The 15787-nt window shown below is 42.8% G+C and overlaps 1 protein-coding gene across 1 annotated transcript in view; it reads left to right on the top strand.

Moving 5' to 3' along the window:
- The window catches only part of LOC309568398 (putative pleckstrin homology domain-containing family N member 1), a 99456-nt gene extending 86786 nt beyond the window's left edge, over positions 1 to 12670 (top strand). The window contains exons 10-12 of the mRNA XM_082274055.1: positions 1198 to 1273; positions 8002 to 8078; positions 11983 to 12670. Coding sequence (XP_082130181.1) covers positions 1198 to 1273; positions 8002 to 8078; positions 11983 to 12051 — 222 coding nt within the window. The 3' untranslated portion in view covers positions 12052 to 12670. The remainder of the gene's footprint in view (positions 1 to 1197; positions 1274 to 8001; positions 8079 to 11982) is intronic.
- The last annotated feature ends 3117 nt before the right edge of the window (positions 12671 to 15787 follow it).

The following is a 15787-nucleotide window of genomic DNA, read 5'->3' as shown; positions in this document are numbered from 1 at the left end:
GAGCAGCAGCCATCTCTGTAAGTTTTTCTGGCCAGTTTTGTTTTTATGCTGCAGCAAATACATCTGTTTTTTTACATCTGTTTTTATCATTAATAATATACTACACTATATGAGCATCATTTGGGCTCCTGCTGGTGAGCTTTTTTTGCACAGTGCTTGGTCCCTCTGGTGTCCACCATCCAATCACTATACCTGAGCAGGATATCACTTGGCTTCATAGAACCAATTCAAGGCATATCGTTGTTTGTTATCTGGTGAATGTTTAGATTGGTGGAGGTGCACAGCTATGGCAGGCCTTTTCCAAGCATATTGGATGAAGTGCGATTATTTAATGCTGGATATTTTCTGATATTTGGGGATTGGTTTGACACATCAAACCTATTATTGGAACAATTTTGATTATACAGAAGATTCCTTTTAAGTCACATCACAGAATTCCCTATATTTTGAGACTATAACTATATTTACTGTATATAACACTGTCAGACCTTCAGAGCTCCTTGCCCGAAAGTGAACTCCCGCACGCATTCGCGTGGGAGTGACGTCATCACGGCCCTGGCCACTCACAGCGCCGGAGCCGCCGAACCCGGAAGAGACGCCATGGGAACATGACAGCTTCCTTAGCGGTGTCTGGGCAACCGTGTGGGGGCTTCGTTCTAAGGTAAGTATTTCATAATGTGCTAGTATGCAATGCATACTAGCACATTATGCCATTGTCTTGCAGGTTTTTTTTTTTTTTTTTTACAGGGATACTACAGTTTTAATGTCTTAGGGTGACAAGATTGTCCTTCCATAGATGCAGTATGGTTAGTAAGCGTTTTCATCTGGTGATCCTGCCATAACACACTTCCTGTTCTAAGGTGTCAATAAAGAAAAAAAGCATGACAAGAAAACAAATGCAGCCTTCACATCTAAGAACTAGTAAGCTGCAATATATTACATTTTTGTTCTTGGGTTTATGATTTGTCTGCCTTTTAAACTTTGGGGAAACTAATAAAATGACTTGGGCAGATACAGTATTTTACAACTGTGTTTTCAATTCATGGAAAACATGCATCTTTGTTTTTAGCCACATGACTTCAATTTTTAAATCACATTGGGTGCAGATAAAAATAACTGTCACTCTTTCGAAAATACGGATTCTTATCCTAATGTTTTAGCGTTGTAAAGTGAGCCTTATGTGTCGTTTTATTACAGGGTACACTTCCATTAAATGCAATTCATATTGAAGGAGGTCTAGCTTGGAATGGAAGACTGGAATTCCAAATTACGGGCAAGTCATCATTTTCATATTCATATATATATATGTATGTGTTTATCACTGATATCCATATTTGTCAGACATAGTAGCAAAACATTTTTTTTTTTCAGTGCTTGTTATCCGTGCTCTATCCAAACTCAAACTATTAGCTAGATATTAGCTATGCAAGGTAATATTTCTCTATATGTCCTCATAAGAGATAAAACTGCAAAGAATTCTTCAACCCAAAACCATTGGTATCAGTTGTGGTGAGGAGTATTGGAACTGGCTGGATATATCAGCCTGGATGATTTCCCACCAGAGAGGCTGCTCATGCCCCTTCATCTGGCATCCTTGAATCTTTGCAGGACTTGATTGCATCCCATTGGGTGACTTTGGTCCCTCCATGACTCACATGGTGGTCTTTGTTTGACCTCCCTAGAGTGGCACGGCAGACGGGTCATCTCTTCCTGGTGACAGGATGGATATTGTTGGCTGTTTTTAACATTGTCAGATGCTGTAGAAATATTTAATTCTACACAACATAAGTGACTCTATTCTACCACTATACATCCCTGAAAAAAATAATGTTCTTCTGAAACGCGTTGGGTAATTCTGTATATGCTCAGTTATGGTACATGTATTGTGGGACTAACAGGAGATGTAGAGCATTGTCCAAATGCATATTTTTTGCCTTGTTGTAAATGTAATAACAATACACCAGCCACAGTTTGTTTTTTATGATATTGTTTAATAAACAATTTTCTTGAGATGTTATACTTCCATTACAAAATGTAAATCATTATTTATGGATTAACTTTAGGTATTTAAAAGCCCTTTAGGAGGGTTTTCTTTCCTTTTTCCTATTTCTCAATATCTTTCCAGTTCTTCATGACAAAGGGATCAAAGAAGTTTGTGACAAGCTTGTGTTTGGTACCAGCCATTAGGGATGATCGAACGGTTCGGGTCGACCATCGGTTCGACCCGAACATTGACTGTTCGAAATTCGGCCGAATTCCGAACTATTTGCGGAAAAAGTTCGGAATTCGGCAACCAGAACCACCCAAAATGCAATGGGACAGGAACTGGGCTTTAAAAGCCCGTGATTGGACCAGAAAAATCAGTAAAAGCCAATTGAGGGGGTAAGAGGATGCTAGGAATGTGATTGGAGTGACTAGGGGGTCCAGAGGCCAATCAGTAGTGAATACGCCCCCCCAGTATATAACATAGCCCCGCCAAATCTCTAGCACTGTAATACAGGGGCTGTGGAAGAGAGTGGAAGCAGTTCTGTTACTCCTGCTTCAAAAGTGTAATTTAGCAATTATTAGTGTGAGGAAAGGGATATGCAGTGTAGTTAGGGTACTATATACCACTATAGTTAGATTCAATAATCTAGTTTCTGTAGGGAAAGTGTTAAGTGTCAGGGTGACCGTAGTGTAGTTTCGGGTGAACTGACTCTGACTGCTATGCCAGATGACAGAACTCATCCATGTCAGGGTGACCGCCATAAGAAAAAGATCATTTTTCTTAGAATTAATAGTAGAGCAGGGATGGTGCTCCACTCCTTGTATGCCAGGGTGACAGAACTCATCCATGTCAGGGTGACCGCCATAAGAAAAAGATAATTTTTCTTAGAATTATTAGTAGAGCAGGGATGGGATTCCGCTCCTGTCACACCTGGGCGTTTTTGTTTCAGGCGTTTATTGGGCTTTTTTGTGGACGTCTTTGGAGGCAGGCATGACATCTTAACTTCTGTGTAGGGGTATATATACACACACACACACATATATGTATATATACACATACACACATATAGGTGTGAAAGTAGCGGAACCCCATCCCCGCGCTAATGAAATTATTTGCAGGGATGGGGTTACACTCCTATCACACCTATATGTGTGTATGTGTATATATACATATATGTGTGTGTGTGTATATATACCCCTATACAGAAGTTCAGATGTTATGCCTGCCTCCAAATACGCCCAAAAAATGCCCAAAAAACGCCTGCAACAAAAACACCCAAGTGTGTTGTTGCAGGCGTTTATTGGGCATTTTTTGGGCATCTTTGGAGGCAGGCATAACATCTGAACTTCTGTATAGGGGTGTATATACACACACATATATGTATATATACACATACACACATATAGGTGTGATAGGAGCGGAACCCCATCCCTGCAAATAATTTCATTAGCGCAGGGATGGGGTTCCGCTACTTTCACACCAACATGTGTGTATATATATATGTGTGTGTGTGTGTATATATACCCCTATACAGAAGTTCAGATGTTATGCCTGCCTCCAAAGACGCCCAAAAAATGCCCAATAAACGCCTGAAACAAAAACGCCCAGGTGTGAAAGGAGCGGAACCCTATCCCTGCGCTAATAAAAATTCTAAGAAAAATTATCTTTTTTTCTGGTTCTGGACATGCTACAGAGCTGAAACTTCACAGGTACACTTTTCAGACCCCCCCCCGACACTAAATCCAAAGAAATCTCTTTTTTTTTTTTTTTTTATAATTTTTTCAATAATTGGCTCTCTATCAAAAACAACAATTTTTAAGAACTTTTTTTGTGTGATTAATAGTCCCTGGGGCATGACCCAGAACCCTAGGCACTTTTTAGGGGCATTTGTTGGGTTTTAGGGCTTCAAAATGGTGTTTTGTGATTACCGAAGTTCGGGTCCCATTGATTTCAATGGGGTTCTGGAAGCCGGACCCGAACTGTCGGGAAGTTCGGGTGTTCTGGTCGAACCAAACTTTTCGAAAGTTCGATCATCCCTACTAGCCATTTATTTAAAGTATAATAAAGCTTTAATGAAAACAGTATAGCAGGGGTATTGAATTAAAATTCTTAGGAGCTGTGGCCATTAAAGTTTTTATCCAGCAAAGTTCAGAGTCTCATATTTGTGCTATGACTCGGTTTCATCACATTACAGCTCCTCCCCATTACATTACAGTTTCCCCTTTTACAATAGTCCTTCCCTTTACATCAAAGACCCCCATTTACATTACAGCACAGCTTTTATATCGCAGAACTCCCTCTTTAAATCACAGAACCCTCCCCCCCCTTTACAATACAGCTCCCATTTACATTATAGTGTCCCTTTACATCACCGTGCCCCACTTTACATTAAAGCACTCTCTTTACAACACAGCTTCTTTACATTACAGTGCCTGCTTTACATCACAGCCCCCTTATGCATCCAAGTCCCCCCCTTTACATAATAGTACTTACTTTATCTAAATGTTCTCTGTCCCCTTTCACATCACAGCACCCTCACCTTACATTGGATACCTACACCCTTTACGTCAGCCCCCCCTTCCTTGCACCTCAGTCCCCTTCACAGCCCCTCTTCCTTGCACTTCAGTCCCCTTTGCAGCCCCCTCTTACTTGCATCCCAGTCCCCTTCACAGACCCCCTTCCTTGCACCCCAGTCCATATCATAGCCCCCCTTCCTTGCATCTCACTCTCCTTTACAGCCCCCCCCCCCTTACTTGCAGCTCAGTCCCCTTCACAGCCCCCTTCCTTGCACCTCATTCCCTTACACAGCCCCCCTTTTCTTGCATCTCAGTTCCCTTCTAGCCCCTCCTTGTATCCCCCTTCACAGACCCCCTCCTTGTATCCCAGTTCCGTTCACAGCCCCCCTTCTAGAACCCCAGTCCCCTTTAAAGCCCCCTTAACTTGCATCTCAGACCCCCCTTACTTGCATCCCAGTTCCCTTCACAGCCCCTCCTTTTATCCCAGTCCCCTCCACAGCCCCCCTCCTTGTATCCCAGTCCCCTCCACAGCCCCCCTCCTTGTATCCCTGTCCCCTTCACAGCCCCCCTCCTTGTATCCCAGTCCCCTTCACAGACCCCCTTCTTGTATCCCAGTCCCCTTCACAGCCCCCCTCCTAACACCCCAATCCTCTTTACAGCCCCTTACTTTCATCTCAGTCTCTTTCACACCCCCCCTCCACCCTTTCCTTGTATCTAAGTCCCCTTCACAGCACCACAACCCCACTTTTTTTATACTGGTCCCCTTAACAGCCACTCTTCCGTCCCTGTAATCCTCCTCCAATGTTTGTGATCCTACCTTACACAGCAGATAGAAGGGACGGCATGTCAAGACAGAGGGTGGGAAATGCTTTTCATATTACAGGCAGGGGATTGGTTGCTAGGACTGCCCCGCATTCTAGCAATAAATCACTGGCTTGTTAACTTACAAAGGATGTCCAGCCCTCTGTCCGGACATGCTGTGCCTTCTGCATGCTACGGACGAATGCCGTGGCATCGGCGGGGGAAGGAAGCTGTCAGCAGGGAGAGGATACCCAGGCTGCTAAGTGGCAGAGCCAAGGAGAGCTGTATGAGGGCAGAGATAACAGGAGACTGCAGAGATCCATGAGTATTCATCAAGAGAGGAGAAATATGCAGGCAAGCAGTGGTGTGAGTGTGTCTGTCTCTCTGTCTGTCTGTATATATGTGTATGTGTGTGTGTGTGTGTGTGTGTGTGTGTATATGTGTATGCGTGTGTGTCTGTGTACTTTGTAAATCCAGGAAGTGAACAGGCAGCAATTTCAGCTGCCCCCAGTTAAAATAGCTACAGCCAGACTTAGTGTAGGGAGATTTTTGCAGCACATTTGGCAAGTACAAAAATCACAGTATAAACAAAAAAAATATGCACAGTGGTGGTTGGCGGGAATCTTCAGAATGGTAAAGGTATTTTTATTACAAATTATGTGAGCAGACTGCAGTTCCTCTTTAAGCAACAAAAACGTGTCCGGGGTTATAACCTTTTCCTACTTTATCTAAAATAAAAAAAGAAAGGCTTTATCTTTTGCTGTATTACAATTTTATACTATGTACACTTTTTTGTGTGTCATTACTATTTAATTTTTTACTTTAGAGTTAGCCGCTAGAGGGCTCCCCTAGCTTCACATAGAATGTGATAATATAACAGTTAGAGTTAAACCTAACTTTTATTTTTACGGTTCAACCTAACTTTTTTTTTTTTGTGTGCATAATAGGAAAAAGACAACATGTTGTGATAGTGTGGGCAGAGTCACATGTGGAAATTCCAACATCAGCAGAGATCACTCACATCAGGGCTGTTTTCTATAAAAAAAACTGAAAGCTTGGGTCTGTCGTGCCATGTTGTTTTCAAAAAGAATATAGAAGGGAGATAATACAAACATATATACCTAAGAGTTTTGTACACTAATTACAATGAATGAAAGTTACAGTTTTAATTCAGTTTACAAACCTGTCTTAATGTTATTCATGTTATTGATTGTATTATCCTAATATGCTGCTACAATCTGTGCATCTAGTATTTAACATACATAAAATACTCTGAATCCCTCAATGGAACACATCAGATGAGATTTAGTCTTGCAGGGCTAGCTAGTAAGAGTAAGGAAGACCAACATTTAAAACTGTTGTCCCCATTTTGGGCAACTAAAAGCTCTGAAACTCACCTGGGTAAGTTGATTGACTCCTTGAAATGGTCTACATTTGATGCTGAAACTCTATAGTAGTTTGTTACTGACCCAGAATAAGTATGCAAGACCGGAGTCCAAAGTGCATACTAAGTCAAGGTCAACAATTCACCAAGTAGAGATGAAAATGACAACCCTTATGCTTGGACCTTTAAAAAACAAATCAGACATTGCATCTCATATTTATATTTAAAGCCCAACCTCATGAAACCTGAAAATACTAAACATCCCCAGTGCAAGGGTTTAATGCTTGTGTATGTCCAAGGGATGGAAAAGCTGCTTTACTTAAAAGATGTTCTGCTCCACTGGCAGACAGCACCCTCCTAGGCTCTGGTGGTGGACTGTTTCTCAGCGTTCTTACACCCATGGCTCTTGTCTAGAGTTGCCACCTCATCCCTTTAAAACAGAACACAAATTAATTACACAGGTTCTGAGGCTAATTTAATGCAGAGAAGGCTCCAAGTGAGTTTAATTACCACCTTAATCAGCCACAGACCCTGTGTAATTAATATGTGTTCTGTTTTAAAGGGATGAGGTGGCAACCCTACTCTTGTCTCTTCATTTGTCTTGATCACATCAGAGGACCTTAGAACATCATGGCATAGGGGAGAGGAGGCTTTTCGGGACTAATCTAGCAGCACAGAGGGGCCTACAAGAAAAGAGGATCAGGTAGGCAAAAGTGCTTTACCAATTTCCCTAGACCTAAATGAGCAGTTAACCATTACAAATTGGGTGCAGCAGGGGAGGATTTTTAAGTTTCCTGCTGTTCAGGTTTAAAAGTAGATGTGAAACCAATCACTAAAATCTCATCTAAGCTTTCATTAAAAATATATCTGGTGATCCTGCCATGAAGGTCCTTCTTCACGTACTTGTTAGTTTGATGACAAGGCTTTGTCCCTATTGCCCAACTGTTCTCCAAGAGACAAGAAGTGTATATTTCAACACACATCGGACATGATCCAATGTCTTCCTCATCAGGAAAATCACCATGAGAAATGCCGTGCAGCTGTTGTATGTAGTCAGGTAGTGACTGCAAAAAAGCTTCAAGAGATCAACAACACTTAGATGCAACAAGGGGTGAAAAAAGGTGAAATCCGTTATTTTTTTTAGCAAACTCAATGCCATTTAGCTAGGACGCACTTTAAAATGTTCCTCTTTAACCTATCACAATATTAGCTGTTACAATATTGAAAACCATGAAAAGCATTAATGCTGCACATGTTTAGTGGAAACGAATGTTATTTTGCGATATTTATGCAATGTTTTTGTAATTCTTTAGGTGATCTTATGGAGCCAATCTTAATTTTGTGTTTGACACCAGAAGATTACAGTAAATGGACTTACTATCTACAAAAGGTAGAATATCTGTGTACATTGTGTATGTTTTGTTTTATGTTTGCAAAGACACAAAAAGCAATAATACCTCATTTGGGTTCAAACCCTCTTCCAGAGCATCCTGCTGAAACATCCATTCAGTGTCCCTGTTGCCACAGGCGCACCACTGAGCAACAGCACAGGCGGAGCAGCAATCAGAGATGTCCCTGAATGTATGAGAGTAGACAGCATCCAACACCACTGCTGCCCACTGCTCTGTAAAAAAACAAAAAACAAAAAAATACTCGCCTAGGTGGGTATATGGTCCACTGCCATAAGGACAAAGCAATCAAAGACTTCAGCCTTCAGTGAGGAGAAAGCGATGACTGTCAGTTGTTGGTTCTCTGCTCTGCCCCTTGAGTGCTTACTGGAGGGCTGGCCTTTGGTGGATCGGGAGCTGCTGGCTCAGGCTCTTAGCGACTGTCTGAGAGCCTGAGCCAGCTGCTAGTCCAGACATCTGGGCAGATTCCTACTGGAAAGAAGTTGGGATCTTTCCTCAGCTTGTACCGGCTGACGACGTCAGCTGATAGATGGCTTTAACCCACTGTCGCCTGAAAATGGGTCACAGGTAGGGATGATCGAACGTTTCGGGTCGACCATCGGTTCGACCCGAACATTGGCTGTTCGAGGTTCGGCCGAATTCCGAACTTTTTGCTGAAAAAGTTCGGAATTCGGCAACCAGAACCGACCAAAATGCAATGGTACAGGAAATGGGCTTTAAAAGCCTGTGATTGGACCAGAACCATCAGTAAAAGCCAATTGAGGGGGCAGGAGAATGCTAGGAATGTGATTGGAGTGACTAGGGGGTCCATAGGCCAATCATTAGTGAATACGCCCCCCAGTATATAAGATAGCCCCCGCCAAATTCCTAGCATTGTAATACAGGGACATGGAAGAGAGTGGAAGCAGTTCTGTGACTTCTGCTACAAAGTGTCATTTAGCAATTTTTAGTGTGAGGAAAGGGATATCTAGTGTAGTTAGGGTGCTATTTTCCACTATAGTTAGTTTTAATAATCTAGTTTCTGTAGGGAAAGTGTTAAGTGTAAGGGGACCGTAGTGTAGTGTAGGGTTAACTGACTCTGACTGCTATGGCAGGGTGACAAAACCCTTCCATATCAGGGTGACCGCTATAGAGAAAAGATTGTTTCTCTTAGGTCACTTTCAGAACAGCGATATGGCTTCTCGCCTGTCTCCCAGCTTTTTGCTGCAGGCGTTTATAGGGCTTTTTTGAGGACATTTTTGGAGTCAGGCATGACATCTGAACTTCTGTGTAGGGGTGTATATATACATACACCCATGTATGTATATATACACATACACATATATAGGTGTGAAAGTAGCAGAACACTATGCTTGCTCTAATGAAATAATTAACAGGCATATGTCTCCGCTCCTATCACACCTATATGTGTGTATGTGTATAAATACATATAAGTGTGTGTGTGTATATAACCCTATACAGAAGTTCAGATGTTTTGCCTGCCTCCAAAGACCCACAAAAAATGCCCAAAAAAAACGCCTGCAACAACACACCTGGGCATTTTATTTTGGCGCAGGCATTTTTTTTGGGCATTTTTTGTGGGTCTTTGGAGGCAGGCAAAACATCTGAAATTCTGTATAGGGGTATATATACACACACACTTATATGTATTTATACACATACACACATATAGGTGTGATTGGAGCGGAGACATATTGGTGTTAATTATTTCATTAGCGCAAGCATAGTGTTCTGCTACTTTCACACCTATATATGTGTATGTGTATATATACAGACATGGGTGTATGTATATATACCCCTATACAGAAGTTCAGATGTTTTGCCTGCCTCCAAAGACCCACAAAAAATGCCCAAAACAATGCCTGCGCCAAAAAAAAAATGCCCAGGTGTGTTGTTTCAGGCGTTTTTTTTTGGGCATTTTTTGTGGGTCTTTGGAGGCAGGCAAAACATCTGAACTTCTGTATAGGGGTATATATACACACACACACTTATATGTATTTATACACATACACACATATAGGTGTTATAGGAGCGAAGCCATATTGGTGTTAATTATTTCATTAGCGCAAGCATAGGGTTCTGCTATTTTCACACCTATATATGTGTATGTGTATATATACAGACATGGGTGTTTGTATATATACCCCTACACAGAAGTTCTGATGTTATGCCTGCCTCCAAAGTCACCCAAAAAATGCCCAAAAAAAACGCTTGCTACAAAACCGGCAAGGTGTGAAAATAGCGGAGCCATATCCCTGTTCTATATTGATTCTAATACAAACAATCTTTTTTTTTTTTCTGGTTCTGGACATGCTACAGAGCTGAAACTTCACAGGTACACTTTTTAGACCCCCCCGGACACTAAATCCAAAGAAATCTCATTTTTTTTTCAAATAATTTTTACAATAATTGGCTCTCTATCAAAAATGACAATTTTTAAGAACTTTTTTGTTGTGTGATTAATAGTCCCTGGGGCATGACCCAGAATCCTAGGCACTTTTTAGGGGCATTTATTGGGTTTTAGGGCTTCAAAATGGTGTTTTTTGATTACCGAAGTTCGGGTCCCATTGATTTCAATGGGGTTCTGAAATCCGGGCCGAACTTTCGGGAAGTTCGGGTGTTCTGGTCGAACCGAACTTTTGAAAAGTTCGATCATCCCTAGTCACAGGAGTGTGTGATTAAATGCACTCCTGTGATCCCCAGGAGAAGTATAGCTGAAATAGCTTTGGCTATTCTTCTCCTTTAAAGAGGAGCAATGGGGGGTAAAAATGATACTCAGCTGCATGTTTTACTGCCCCCAACCGCACGTGTAAACGAGCCCTAATAGTTGGCTACAGGAAACATGGTGCATGGGAACAATCAAACCCACAGTAATCATATACTTAGTGGAAAACAGCAGTACATAATGACACTGTACCTGTACTGCTCTGTGTTTTAGATTTGCCTGGGTTTAGGCAAGGCATCTTCAGTCCGCTTCTGTCCCCTCCGGCCAGCCCATCCACCACCTGTAAGGATTCAGTATTCTTAGATATGCACGAGTCTAGCCCTGGCATTTTCTGCATCTTCTGTCTGCTTTTGTCCCCGCCTCCCGGCCCGCCCACCTCCTATCAGACCTGTAGAACAAAGGCTAGAAAAGTGTCATTGGTGCTGGGTGGGCGGGCCAGCTAGTGAGTGGGCACGTCAGCCAGCGGGAATAGAAGCCGAGGTAAATGCCTGGACAAGACACGGGCAGATCTAATAATACTAAAGCCTTACAGGAGGTGGGCAGGCCGGGAGGCGGGCACAGATGCTGACAGAAGATGTGGAAAATGCCAGGGCTAGACTCGTACATACTGAATCCTTACAGGTAGTGGGCACGCCAGCCGTCGGGGACACAGGTGGAATGCTTTAATCCTGTCACTGGGATAAAAGAAGAGTTGACGCTCCCAACCCGCTCCCCTCAACACTGCGCCCAGGGCAGCCCCCCCCCCCCTTGTACCGGCCCTGCCCTCTCCTAATGTCTTCATCGCCATTCCCTATGCCGTCCAATACTAAAACTACTAGGGATAGTTTCGCAAAACATAATGGACACAGTCCTTTTTACTTTTTTGTCACTAAAAGCAGTCAGATGCAGGCAATGGAAACCACCATGTAGACTTTCTCCAGTGTTGTATACAATATTGTCATGTTTGATTGGAACCCCTACATAGCTGCTGGGGCATGTACTTTGTAGATTAACCTGGGTATTTAGTCCACTCAAAACTGACATTTCAGTTTTGAGTTGATATCTGATCCTTGTCATGTAAGGCAACATTTTAGGTTTAGTGGCCTTTTGCAGGCCTTTTAGTATGGGTATCATTGTTCACATTCAATAAAGATCTTTACCAGAATACCTTTGAATTTTAGCCACAACAAATCCGCTGTGGTGTCGGTCTGCATCCTCTGCCTTCTGTGCCGCCCAAATATCGAAGGTAAGAAGATAGAGTCTGGAAAATTATTACTGTGACAGTCTCCCTGGGCAAATGTCAAAGTATGATAGACGTCAGCAGAAGAGGAAGCCAGCTGGAGGAGTCACTGGAGTCTTCTCTGTGTCACAGCTCAAATACTTGGTTGTAATGGTAAAAAGGAATACAAAAAGAGGAAGTGGGAGTGTAAAATGTTCAACAAAGGATAAGAATATACTGTAAATAAAGCAATACTAAGGAAAAAAGCAAAGAACAAGAAGATGGAAGCAGAGTTAAAAAGTCACACTCATGTCTGTGGCTTCCTGACTATTTTTCTACTCTCTATTAGAAAAAGATGTCAGCTGAGATAAAAACAATAAAAGGTAAAAACAATCCAATAACATTAGTCATTGGTGCAGATAAGAGTTCGGTAATAAATGATTTCCAATGAAGGTGTTTTATTTTAGCTAAGATCTTATGCTGTATGAAAAAATTTCCTAAACAAAGTAATTGCAGCCAGGGTGGAGAAGAAGGCTGTCACTCCTGACTATATCGGTTGTAACACAGCATGTAATTGTGCAGCACAGAAATATATTACAGGTAGGGCAGGATTTAAGGGAAGAATTCATAGGCTGCAGCAGGAATGCTAAGGGAACTGCCCAGAAGCACTTTAACATTTATTTCCAGATTTCTGTTTTTTTTTTTACATGTATTTCATGTATCTCCTCGCTGAGCTGTCCCCAGGTCCCTCTTCCTTGAGTATGTAGCTCCACTTTGAGCATCTCCTCTATATCAGATGGCTGTTCTGCAAAAGACTAGATGTTTAAATGGGTTTCAGAGTTTTGTCTCATCTACAAAAGGGTAAGATCTGATAGAAGAGGTATGAAGTGGGTCACACTGGAATAGCTGGATGTGGTGAAGAGCTTGGGTAGAGATGTAGACCTACAGGAGCCAGGCTGCGATAGCGTTAGCTTTCCAGGCAGAAGAGCAGGAGCAACTGGAATATGTGTAAGGTCCAGACTATTATTTATTGTGTCTGCAGTATCACCATAACTAAAAAATGTGACAGAGCATTAGCTACCGTAGACAGCCTCGATTAAACAGCCTAGTTCACACTATTATCCAGTTCTGATAGATACCAGAACATTCTGATCAGTCATTGGCTGAGAGCGCTGATTGGGAGCCAGTCGGCTGCTGGTTTTCCAGCATTCTCATTCGTCAGAAGCCGGCTGTTTGGACCTGTTGGACTGGCTGACATAAATATGGGCCGATTGTTGGTCGTTTTTTTTAAACTGGCTGATGTTTTCCAGCATTTGGCTTGTGTGCACTAGGCATAAGCTCCATAACAGATCAGCACCACTAACTCTGCAGTGTGAGTCTCTCAAGTTTAGACTCTGTATACATGTGCTTGCAGAAATAAAGCACATCTCACTCCAAAATGTAATAAAGCATGCAGGTACCGCCGCACACGGTATTCAACTCCAATGTAAGGTGAATGAATAATTGGCTTCAGCTTAGATCCCATTCCCAGCCCGTTGGTCACGCCCTTTGATATGTTTCACCCACATTGGGCTTAATCGAGTAAGCCCAATGTAGGTGAAACATGTCAGAGAGGCATGACCGATGGGCTGGGATCTGAGCTGAAGCCATTTTTTCATTCATCTTACAATGGAGTTGAATACAGTGTGTGGCGGTATCTGCATGCTCTTGGTTATAAACTGTTATAAACTTTATATGCAAAATATTAGGCAGAGGTCTCATATCTTTTCAGCCTAGGGGCAACATTGTATATCTTACAAATATCCACAGGCTGAAAAACATCAGATTTATAAAAATTCCCTGCTTACATCCAGGAGTGCCCTTCGATGCCCCCCTTACATCTAGGTGTAGTCTCTAGAATCCTCATTTACATCCAGGAGTGCTCAAAACTTGTGTCCAGGAGTGACCAACAGAGTCTTCCTTACATCCATTTAGGCCCAGTAAAGTCTCCTCTTACATCCATGTGTGCCCAGTAGAGTCCCCCCTTACATCAAGAAGTATCCAACAGACTCCCCCACTACCTTTCAGACAGCAGGGCAGAAGCTAGGAGGTGGAGCAGGTCTGGACAGAGTAAGGGTTCTTTCACACAGTCCGTTTATCTCAGCGGTGGATCAATCCACCGATCCCCCGCTGGGCAGGAGGATGACAGCTGTTCTCTGCGCTGTGTGCGGAGACACAGCTGTCAGGTCCCCATGCATCTCTACGAGGGAATCGGATGGGAATGGACCGTCTGTCCGTTCTCATCCGATCCAATCCAATTCGCTGGACGGATGGAAAATAGGGTTTCCACCCCGTCCAGATTTGACGGATCGGATGTCAGCGGACATGTCTCCGCTGACATCCGATGCCCCATAGACATGCATGGGGTGACCGTTCAGACAGGCGGATCTGAACGGTCCGCCTGTGTGAAAGGGGCCTAAATCCAGTCCAGCTGTAAATTCTGGGAGTGGGGCAATTATGTCATTGGTTGCTAGGACACCAATAACGGAGGGAGAGGGGGTGGGGGAATCTGTGCTGGAGACTGGGGGAGGATTACAGCTGAATGGCAGTGGATGCACTAGTCTCTGTATTACAATACACAAATTTGGAATCCTCTGCCAGCCGACCAGGGTATTTTTACTTACAGTTGCTGTGGGACAGATAAAATCTTGTAGTGGGTTAGATGTGGCCTGGGAGCCATAGTTTGGAGACCCCTGATAAATGGGGTTATACAAAAAACATCAAATTTATTTTAGAGACTAGTATTAGCATTTTAAATGAACTTTCCGTTCCAATGGAAGGTCCACTTCCCAACCAGCCCTCCAGCTGCACAAGGAAAATAAGCCGAAAAAAACCTCATTAAAAATAAAGATCTCACAAAAAAACAAAAATATTTAAAAATAACTCAGACCTGGCTTCTAAGCTTCCGGGAGGCATTTTTTATGTCCCCGAACCCAACTACTGCCTCCCGCACCAGCTGGGCTCCGAAATCCTGCCAGAATACATTGCCATGAGCTGGGCACAGTCTCATGGGATTTTGAGTGCCCAGGAGGCGGTGAAGTCACAGTACCTCCCGGTAGCTTCAGAAGTCTGGACTAAGGTGAGTATTTTTTTTTTTTGGTGAAATCCTAAAATAGTCCTAGTGCACAGTAGTCTGCACGGCAAAATACAAGCTTTTACTATGTGGGCATCATAGGCGTGCGCACAGGGTGTGCCTGGGCACACCCTAATCACCTAGGGCACATTAGCATTATCGCTCTGTTTGCCAGTGAGGAGATGGGAAAGATCTCCCTCGGACCTGCTCTGCCATAAGAGAAGTGCCACACACTTCTATTTCACTTTGCCAGCAGGGAGAGTAATGTATCGGGGCCATATACATGTAGGCAAACACATGCATGTGTATTTAAACTTTGGGGTGCACACCCTAATGCAATAGGCTGCGCACACCTATGGTGGGCATCTGTCCATGTGAGCGAAGGCAGGCAGCAATACAATGTGTGTTTTAGCGCATTGCACTGCTTATTTTTTATTACTTTATTTAGAGTGTCTTGTAGTGACATTTCATACATGTCTTCACACAGCATTGTACTGTGATGTAATGCCATCCAATGAGTTGTGTAAAAATGTAAATTGGCATGGAATTCCTGCTTTAATGGGCAGGGAAGAAGAAAGCACAAAATCTCCCAATTTATTGTAAACACTAAGTCAAGATATAACATTTTTCCAAAGATTATTTTTTTTAGATCGTG

Source organism: Pelophylax lessonae, assembly GCF_965119305.1.
Source record: "Pelophylax lessonae genome assembly, chromosome: 12".
Classification (NCBI taxonomy): Eukaryota; Metazoa; Chordata; class Amphibia; order Anura; family Ranidae; genus Pelophylax; species Pelophylax lessonae.
Note: the sequence above shows the minus strand (reverse complement) of the source record. Positions and strands in the feature narration are given on the sequence as shown.